Source organism: Acartia tonsa, chromosome 1, assembly GCF_053477335.1.
Source record: "Acartia tonsa isolate MP-2025a chromosome 1, ASM5347733v1, whole genome shotgun sequence".
In the NCBI taxonomy this organism is placed as follows: Eukaryota; Metazoa; Arthropoda; class Copepoda; order Calanoida; family Acartiidae; genus Acartia; species Acartia tonsa.
In genome coordinates, this window is record NC_137260.1 from 25,298,280 (window position 1) to 25,309,082 (window position 10,803).

General features: G+C 32.5%; 1 protein-coding gene across 1 annotated transcript; it reads left to right on the forward strand.

Annotated features, from left to right (window-relative positions):
* The first annotated feature begins 1,517 nt into the window (after nt 1–1,517).
* On the forward strand, nt 1,518–10,803 carry LOC145315760 (aspartate dehydrogenase domain-containing protein-like). The gene is made up of 8 exons (XM_080155818.1): nt 1,518–1,613; nt 5,656–5,696; nt 6,461–6,583; nt 8,778–8,908; nt 9,107–9,216; nt 9,641–9,772; nt 10,084–10,171; nt 10,558–10,803. The coding sequence occupies exons 1-8, from the start codon at nt 1,541–1,543 to the stop codon at nt 10,673–10,675; spliced, it is 816 nt and encodes a 271-aa protein (XP_080011944.1). The 5' UTR covers nt 1,518–1,540; the 3' UTR covers nt 10,676–10,803.

Consider the following 10,803-nt stretch of genomic DNA (forward strand, 5'->3'; position numbering starts at 1 on the left):
AAAAAGTTGAAAATCAACATGTTTAAAATGGACGTAAGGACTTTCTGGTAACGATTATAGAGTTGCTTTGCTTTCTAACTCGCACCTAACTCCTATAGGAATCATCATGCAAAGTTTGAAATCGATAGGACAATTATAACATGCCTAAATCAACGAAAAGAGCTATCCGTTACGTACGGACGGACGGACCGACCCTAATTATAGAAAAGCTTCGCTTAAAAAAACATGTAGGAAATGCGCATATTGATATTGAAGATGTTGAAGATATGTAATTTAAAACTCTATGCAAATGTTTTATAGCGATAAGACGATTCGAACATGCTTAAATTTACGAAAAGGACGGACGGAAAGACTCTAATCATAGAAAAGCATTGTTTTAAATTCAATGATTGATTAAGATGTTGCATAGACAAAAATTTGACTAGCTAGATAATCCAAGAAGGAAAAGGGGAAAGGGTACTTAAGACTTCAAATAAATCTGGTACCCAAAGTTTTATTATCATTGGCTTAAAAAGTTTGGGTACTTTTATTAAATGTTGAATGATCGGTACAAAATCTTCTACAAATCTTCTACAGCAATAATCTTAATCAATAGAAAGTATAATTTTGTTAATCATAATTGGGGATGCCAATACCAATTTGTGGTTTATTGTCTTATCGCTCAAGATCTCTGACTTAATATGAAACTCAAATTATGCAGAGACAGGTGTTCTAAACAAAAATTATTGATACCAATCAGCTAACTTACATATAGGAATGAATTATCCAACTACTTTAAATTTAACGGTTATTTTACATTTATTGCTGTGATATGTGGTCAAATCATATAATATTACATGTGCTAGCATAGGATTTAGGGTTTCCTAAGTCTTACATATTTCTTTATATCAATGTAGTAAGGCTAGTCTAGGAAAGATTGTAGGATTTGGTTCATCATTTGTTTTCAATCACTGTCTCTGCCCCTGCATGCATGCATGTATTATTCAAATAGAGATGCGCGCATAGAAACTAGATTTTCCAGTTGTCCCTTAGAACTAGAAGTAGAGGTGTGCGTTTGTGATTTGAAACAAAATAAAATTATTTTTGACATTCCTAATGTGGAGTTATGATAATCTAAACTGTTTTGACTATGTACTATGATATTATAATATACGTATTTGCATGAATCTTTAACTTTAATTATTCTAAATGTAGTTATATCTTAAACATTCTTTACATAAAACAATTCTTTCTAGCTTACTAAAATATTTTACCATAGGGTGATATTTTCATATAAATTTGCATTTCTTTGTGCTAATCTATTTATTTATACTGTTATTTTCGAGAGAGCGTAAAGTGGCACCAAAAAATGACGTCATACAATAAATTTGACCAATGAGAGGCCAGTATATACTGTAAATGACCAATGGTAAAATTTATACTGGCCTCTTATTGGTTGTTTTATCGTATGACGTCATTTTTTTGGTGCAACTTTACGCTGTCTCTTATTTTCTAAAATTTTTATAATTCTATGGTTTTTGTCCATTTTCTAGACATAAAGATGGTACGGGTAGGAGTTGTAGGTTATGGTCACCTGGGTCAATACATGGTTAAACAGATTATGGATCATCCAGGTAATTATTGCCACAGCATATCTTTTCTACTCTTAAGATCATCAAATTTATAGTATTTCTCATCCTGTTTTTAATTCGGGAAAGTTTTGACAGTGTTGTTAATTAATCTACATTCCTTTTTTCCCTTAGCTATCTGAGACAAATTTTTACACAGACTTCTTAGGGAAGATAAGTTTATGGATTTTTAAATCCCTCTCCCCGGCCGCAATAACAAATTAATAAACAGTTAGGTTTACAAATTTAAAGGTCTGTGTTTAATTTTTGATAATTGGTTTTAAGTATACCTGTGGAATTTTCAAGATAAAAAAATAAGCATTGATGTAAAGGAAGTTTTTAGATCATGGTAAAACCAATAAGCATAAGTAATCAAACTTTGTGTACAGTTTGATAATGCATTAATATAATTTAATATCTTTCTTATCAGAACTATATTTAATTTTGCCATTCCATTTAAGGAAAGTTTATGTACAGCCCACCATATAAAGTATATTTTTTCAAGTAATGATGACGATTTTTATAAAGTTTAATTAGTCAAAAAATGAAATAAGAAATGTTTATATATTTTAAAAAAAGACAAAAATGGTCATATACTACACACGTAGATGTATACTAAATAAAATAAGAGAAAGAGATAGTTATGATTTAAAGTTAGTTTAAAATAAAAAAAATAGGTCAAAATCTTTAAAATATTTTTAGTGATCAATCTATTAAAAGTACAAAATAGTAAATTTATTCTAAATATCAAAAATTGACAAACAAGAAATTCAAAATGGTTGTTATCTAACATGTATGTACAATAATATATTTTAACCACACTTTAGTATCATTTACTCTAATAGCGGTGAATTTTTTTGTCAGTCTGTGAGGGAAGTGGGTAGTTATGGAGATGCTACGGCATATAATAAACAAAAGTCTAATCAAAAGTTTAATATCAATAATAAATATATTTTTTAAGAGGGGTAAGGATATTATGCCAACTGATGTTTAATTGGACGTTGCAGAAATATTATTTCTTCTTCTTTTATAAATCCTACTTTGCTATACCTAGTGTATATAGACCATTGAGCGGGACACAGATTCTATTAAGAAAATATTAGAAAGATATTTTATCCTTTTTTTACAACAATGTCTTAATAAGAAATCAAGAATATATTTCAAAGATAAAGTTATATGATTGTAAAATGTGGAGGAATATACGATTTTATTCCTTTCTGACAACTTAGGCAGCTGTTTGCATAAAAACGGCCGTATGCCCATATTAACTGGCTTAACAAGGCCTAAAAATAGAAATAAACTCATTAAGCATAAAATAAGAATAAAAAAGTATAAAAAATAACGATGAACTACCCGTGAATATAAGGCTCCAAGCTATTTTAGAATTTTGTAGGCCTTTCAAGAAAAAAAGGAACACAGTAATAGTGTCTGACTGATTATGACGTAAAAAAAAATTAGCCAATGAGAGGCCACTATAAATTTTACCATAGGTCAATAACGGCCTCTCATTGGCTAATTTTTTTCTTACGTCATAATCAGTCAGACACTATTACTGTGTTCGAAAAAAAGTATTTTTGTTGCTTATTTTCGGTTAAGTAAAGGTTACAAAGACCCTGCAGGGCTAGTACCCCTCCCCCCGCAGGTTCTAGAGAAATAACTTTTTTATTAAAATAATGGAAAAGGTTTTCGGTGGCAACTGGTCCATTATCTTTTAGCACCATTCTCATAACTCAGTATTTATATTCTGAATACCTGTCCTTTATATACACCCTCTTACCTCCGCCTCCCTCCCAGGGTTGAAAAGTGGAAGATTTTGCAAAACTGAACAAACTAGAAAAGATTATGTTTAAAGTTCTCAAGATAGTGCACTTCCTTACAGTTTGGTAGAAATTATTCAAGTAAAAAATCCGCAAATTATTCAAAACAATAATGGTAATACTAAATTGTACTAATTATTACTTATCTATTTATGTACTAATTTTCAAAATTTTTAGTCAAGGTTTTGGCTCATTTGATTAAAATCAGTGGCTGTATTACACAGGGGTGGAGTGGAAGAGAGACACTTGCCTAAAACTATCAAAAGACCTGGCCAACCACTGAACTGTACTGATTAAGTTCTATATTTAAATAGGTTTGCGATGGTTTTATACTTTTTTTCCCTTCCCCTGCCTCTCCCTTGATGCTAAGGCCGCAGTCTTTATTTTTATCTTAAAGTAAGGCTGCAAAAAAAACTTTTTAAGAAGAACAATAAAGTGTTTAACAGAAAGAAACATTAATTACTGAATTTTACATTCTCTGATGCATGAAAAAACGTATATTCCTAATTTGTAGAATAGTTTCACTTCTACAGATATTTAGGATGGATTTGTAAAGTTTAAAAGAGCTTAGTGCATTTTCATTATATAGGCAATAATGAAAGATAACAATACTTCCATAATTCTCATAACAGAGAAAGAAAAAAAGGAGAGAAAAAGATGGAAAGAGAGATGGAAAAAAATACTCCATTCATACTTTTTAGTCCTCAAGGACATTTCTTTACCTTTCATTAAAAAAATACTACTTTCGTGACAATGCCTCGAGTCATAAGGGACGTTTTTTCGTATTTTCACAGTAGATTTTCTCCTATATTTACCCTTACGATTTCGTTTAGATTAGTGAGCCATTGTCGAAATGGCATTGTTGCCAAAAACAAATTGCCAAGTACATGTTAACTAAAGGTCAGAATATGCAAAAAATAGGAAGTGATTATTTAACCCTTAACGGTCGGGGGGAGGGGCGTTGATCGCCCCTCCCTCTGTTTTTTTTCTATCTCATTTTCTGTGTGTGAAAGATAAAGAGCCCAAACTGCGTGAATTTTTAAGTATGGGTATGACACATAACTGAGAGTTGGAATTTTTTAAATATCTCCATCCTGGCGGGCACAGGATGCCAGCAAACCTGGCAGGGTCATCCAGATAAAGAGCAAACATATTTTTTTTGACTTAAACAAAGCATTTTATCTTACCAAAATACTAAAATATCCTCTAATAGTACATCCCTATATGAAATACATGTGTTCAAGTCAATTTCAGGTTCCAGGTATGATCCTGCAGGTCCTGATCCTCCAGGTCTCCAGAAACCTTTAAAAGGCTCCTGTGGCCGCAATTTTTTACTTTGAGACTTCCAATTTTAAACTTAAGCTTTTCTTACATGTCTACATAACGTATAAAAATTTCATAAGGATCCGCTGCCGTTTTCCCGCCGACCGCCGACTGCGGCGGCTGGCAGCTGCCAAGTACAGCTGTGGCCGCTGAAATTTATATTCTTATATTCATAATATAAAATTTACATAAAGATAAACATTTTCTGTAAAAAAATTGTTCTTCTAGCTTCAAAAATAAGAAAATTATAGTCGTTTGAAATTTTTAAGTAAAAAAGGACCTAGAAACAAAGGTTGTTAAATAAAAGGGTGAAAAGCGAAAATTGACTGTGACTCACTTAAGGTCGGAAATTCATTACTAAACAGGGGACTTGCACAAAAGTATTCATAAGTATTGCCAGTTAATGCTCAAGTAATAACAACAGTAACAACAAAAACAAAAGCAAGATTGCAAAAATTCAAATGAGTTGAACACAGGGTGCCTGACGAAGACATGCTTATATTTTAAAGACTTGATTGTAGAGATGCATATATGCCTTGTATACATGCGTAAATAATTATTCTAAGAATCTCTATGTTGTGTTTGATTAATGTATAAAACTGTTGTCAAAAACGCTAAAAATCAACATGTTTAAAAAGGACTTTAAAAATTTCTAATAATGAGGTACTACGTTTTCTGAATCTGAATTCTACCTTATTGTTATAAAAATTATCTTGAAAAGTTTAAAATCAATAGGATAAGACAGACATGACTTAATATACAATAGAGCTATGCCTGACGGAAAGACTTTAAATATATGGAAAAGTTTTGCTTTTTATAATTTCCGACATGAGAAATAAAGTGAAGTTTACTGTTAAATTAACTGTTTAATCATTGGTTTGAAGGTTTAATTACTTTATATATTGTAGATTTAGAGCTTGCTTGGGTTTGGAATAGGTCTGATATTAAGGTAGGTACACTTAAATAACTAAAAAAAATTATAGAAAGCTATAATTTTGAATAAAATTCTTAGCTTAATTGTTATTTTTTATAAATCCTTATACTAAAGTAACAGGATGTCTGTCTGTTTGTGTGTCTGTGTGCTTGTACCGAAGGATCTCGCTAACCGCTGAGCCTATCGGGTTCTCCTTAACAGGGTAGCTTCTCATAGGTCCTGGGAAGGTTTATAACTATTTTGGGGGAGGGAACCACCACCCTCCCAAGAGAAATCACAGCAAATCGAATTTTTTTTCCTCGAATAAAGACTCCTTTGCAACATTGCAAGGTATCGTATTATTTTTTTAAAACACCAAACATTTAAAGTGCCACTAGAGGCCGCTAGGGGCGTAGCCGCTAGTCATAAATAAAATCATACTGTGTGTAATACTATTACAATTTAATTTTATGAAGAAATAATTCAAGTTGTGTTAAAATATCATGATAATTGAAATTCTACAATCCTTGGGGTAATTTCAAAATCTTGATAGGATTGAAAGGCCCTAATGGATTATTAATACTTGGATCATACACCAGATTATCATACATTCTAATGAAGTGAAACTTGTAGCTGGCTATAAAAACGATCTCCCCCATCCACCCCCTTTAACCCATCCCCTCCCCTCTTTCTGGCCAATAAACGATGTCCATGTTAGCAACCTAAATTGACAAAAATTTTCCCCCTGTCATAACATCCATGCATACTTTACATCCATTATTTACCTTAATATTTTTCAGGGCAAGGTTGCCGACCATTTAATCCTGAAAGATTTGAATAGTTGTGGAGATGGAAACCCTGATGTAATTGTAGAAGTTGCTCACCCTGATATTTCTAAACAGTATGGTCAATTATTTTTAAAGGTAAATAATTTATTTATGCTACTAAACTCAGCAGTATGATTCTTCTACAGATGTCCGAGTAAATTTTTGAGAACCCTCAAAAAATCTATAAAAAGACTAAATAGATTAATCTTTCTTATTCATATATTTAAATCTATATAAATCTAACAGTTGTTTCGCCCCATGCCTCTAGGGGAGTACAAGGGAAGTCAGACAAATAGCCTTAAGACTTAAACCACCCCAAGACATTACCAACTTTCTCTGAAAAGTGTAACCAATTTTACAAAAACCTTTAGATTCAGACAAAAAAAACTATTCTACTTTCTATTTTATGATATTATTAGTTTTTCGATAAGATACTTGCAATGATGTAAATGAACCAAATTGTCCTTGTTATCACACTTTAGCTCGTATTGAATTGACTCGATCGATCACACATTTTCTTCACACTTTGTATAGTTGTATTCATCAGGGAATAAGGGATAAGTTTTTGAAGATTAATAGTTCAATTTACAATATAATTTTACGCATTTGAAAACACTTTAAAATCTCTCACCCGCGCCAATGAGTATAAATTATCTTAACTGGAAATATAATTTGAACTGTAATTTTTTTTAAAAGATTGATTTTAATTTGATTTATCTATCCCTGTCTTCCTGACTATAAATATATGGTGCAAAAGTGCACCAAAGTACTCCAATACCAAGTTTCTTTCTGCAATACAATTATTAATATAAGGTATACCAAAAAGAAAAGTATTATTTTTTAATGTCATGTTAGATAAATTAATCATCGAAGTAACTCTGCTGATCTTATGTGTATGTCTGTCTGATTTTTGTGTTTGATATTAAATTTTTCTATTTTGCATTAAGCCTTCACATATTGTGGGTTTATATTTTAATCAAAGACTTTAAAGTAAATGCAATTTTAGATTCTATAAGTCTATTCTTTTACTCATACAAACACACACACGACGAGTAGCAGTACCCGTGGAAAGACCTTCAGAAAATGAGTTTCTAAAATGCAATTTAGTTTTAAGCTTAAATTTTCCAATTTAGAAATTCCTCATTTTCTTTGAAGACTAAAATCGAGGAAAGTGAGAAGAAACAAGGACGATGCCATCCCAAAAGTAGCGAAACTATTGCAAAAAAAGAAAGCAGCATATAGTGCATAATGATAATTGACGTCATACAACACAATTGACCAATGATAGGCAAGTATGCATTGTAATAGACCAATGGTAAAATGTATGCTGACCTATCATTGGTCATTTGTATTGTATGACGTAACTTTGTATTAGTCATTATTTGCTGCTCTAAAAAAGTGAAAAGTGTTGGATGGAATCCTTTATAAATAAGTAGCTGTCTGTTTGTTTGTACCGAAGGATCTAGCTAACCTCTGAAACGTTGTGGTTCTCCTTTACACCGTAGCTTCTCTAATGTCCTGGAATTGTTTACAACTATTTTTGGAGAGGGTACCATCACCCTCCCAAGGAAAATCACTCCTAACAATAAACACCGCACCAAAAAAATTTCTTCACATTTTCTTTTTAAACCTAAAATTGGAAGCTGCGTTATGAAAACCAAACATTGCACAAATGGAAATTGTCCGGATTTTTTTTTATCTTGAATAAATATGTAGGAAACGTTAGCATTTAGGACAAACAGAATGTGATGGTTAACCTACAGAAATGCTTCGCTGAAAAACAAAAGAGAGAGAGAGAGATAGAAAGAGAGAGAGAGAGAGAGAGAGAGTGAGAGCGATAGAGAAAGTGCAAAATCTTTATCTGTTTTGCAAATTGGAAAAAGTTTGTCGTGTGCGAATAATACTTTGATATTTAAAAGACGTTTTTTATGCAGCTTGCAGTTTTATTAATTTTAAAACTTCTGTTTGGATTGTTTTCTTGACAAGAGCATACATAAAGTACAAAATAATTTAGTTCTTTCACACAAAGTGCCTAGTAAGCACCGATAACCCCCACCAACCCTTAATATCAAATTGATAATGAGAAGATGTATTTTTATTCTATTCTAAGCCCTGCTGGTCCTTTCCCTAACCTAATGTTACTCAATTATAACCAAACAAACGAACAAATCCCCCAACCATTATTTTACATTTTTTAAGGATTAAGGGTGGAGGGGGGGGAGTTATTAGTGCTAAAACCAGTAAAGTTAAAAGATAAAAAAATCTTTGTTTTATTTCACATATTATTTAGCATGCCGACTATTTGATGGGGTCTCCAACTGGCCTAGCAGACAGAGAAACTGAAGAGAAACTAAAATCAGCTGCCACTCAACATGGAGTTTATGTTCCTGCTGGCGCCTTCTGGGGTGGAGAGGATATTAGGTAAATATACCTTACTTTGTTTGACCACCAGGCAACCAACCAACGGAAAATGAATTTTTTTGTGTCAAGAAATAAATTATCTCTATATTAGTAATGAGTCGAAATTGGCTGAAAGGATTCTCTTTTTTTGTGTATATTTAATTTAACTTAATTTTAACGTGAATAGCTAACGATTATTTGTATTTTGTATGATTATAGAAAGATGTCAGAGCGAGGAAGCCTGAAAGGATTAACTGTTACAATGAAGAAACATCCATCCAGTTTTAAACTCAGCGGTCAACTTGAGGAACTAAATAAAACAGTGGCAGGTATATGTAATTAAGTAATATATTCAGTGATCTAAAGAGATAAGACAATGGCTGATGAATTGACGTGCATCCCTGATAATAACGCAAAATTACCTCTTCTGTAGAATACAATTAGTGGTTAAAACGTTTGGACACTCAACTTAATGAACTAAACAATTAAAATTCAATATGAGTCCCCAAAGTTGTTGGTCAATTTCCCCTCCTTCCAAGAATTTATTATATTTTGCCAAAAAGAGCAGGGGGCGGCTAACTCCTATGTGTCTATATGTATGACTTTAGGAGGAGGGGCCGGGGGAGTGCGCTGTACCTGTTTTATTGATCTACTTCTCATCCGCTTATCCAGATAATTTAATTAAGGTTGTCGTCTCTTGTAGTGAACTAATAGGTAAAGTTATAATATTTATTTAATATATCATATTTTCAGATAAGGCCGTAGAATTATACCGAGGACCAGTACGAGGCTTGTGTCCGCTGGCACCAAACAATGTCAACACAATGGCAGCTGGAGCTGTTGCCGCTAGTAACCTAGGATTTGATAACACTGTTGGAGTTCTTGGTAATTTTTTTCATTCTGTTTAAAAGCGCAACTTCTCTGCAACTTGAGTCTGACCGTATGACAATCCTATCATAAAAATTAAAAAGTCTTTTTGTCCTTTTCGAAGGATATTGCAAATCGAAGAACCAATATGGTTCTCCTTTACAATTAAGCTTCTTATAGTCCCTGAGATGGTTTAAGGCTATTTTTTTAAATTCAATAAAATAAAATTTTAGTAATCAAGCCGCAGAAATAAAGATTTTAAATTATGAAAGGGTTAGATCAATTTAGTTTTTGTATTTTGGAAATTATGAATATTTTCTATTGTATAGTTTCTGACCCTGGCCTGATAGACTGGCATATCGTAGAGGTAGAGGTTCTAGGACCACCAGGCCCTGCCGGTAATCAGTTTACTGTCAGGTAAATATTTTATACATGGGATTTTTTTGTGCGCTTCGCACATACAAGAATATTTTTTTAAGTTTTTAACCCCGTAAACTTTTTGGAAGTTTTGAACTTTTCACAAAGTACATACCCTCCGGCCACCCCCTCCATAACATATTTGTGATCATGGAAAGAATACGAAGAAACGGGTTTCGTCGATATTTTACAGTAGCTTTTAAGAGGTTATTTTTGGTTTATTAAAAGTTCATGGTTGCCCTGCAGGGGTAGAAAATTGGCCTCGCAGGTTTAGATCCCCCAAGAAATAGGAGAAAGGCTACTGTGAAAATACGACGAAATCCGCTACTTCATTTTCTTTCCATGATTCAAAGTTTGACAAAGGTTTATCAACTACAATATTTCAGAACCCAGAGGATGAATCCTGCAGCCCCTGGCGCTGTGACCGGATCGGCTACATACGCCTCATTTTTCTCGTCCTTATTGAGAGTCGGCGGTAAAGGAGCTGGTTTTCATCTTTGTTAGAAAATAGTAAATTTTCTTCAGAATAAAAAAAATTAATTACGTTGTCAACTGTTTGTTATATAATGTATCTTGTAATAGTCAGTAAAATTAAATCTTTTTATTTTTTAAAATAAATTATTGTTTGATAA

What these genes read in the sequence shown, in the direction of transcription:
- LOC145315760 (XM_080155818.1), top strand. Translation starts at nt 1,541, where the DNA reads ATGGTACGGGTAGGAGTTGTAGGTTATGGTCACCTGGGTCAATACATG. An exon ending in ATGGTCAATTATTTTTAAAG is followed by an intron (nt 6,584 to 8,777) that starts GTAAATAATTTA and finishes CATATTATTTAG; the next exon opens with CATGCCGACTATTTGATGGG. An exon ending in TGGGGTGGAGAGGATATTAG is followed by an intron (nt 8,909 to 9,106) that starts GTAAATATACCT and finishes GTATGATTATAG; the next exon opens with AAAGATGTCAGAGCGAGGAA.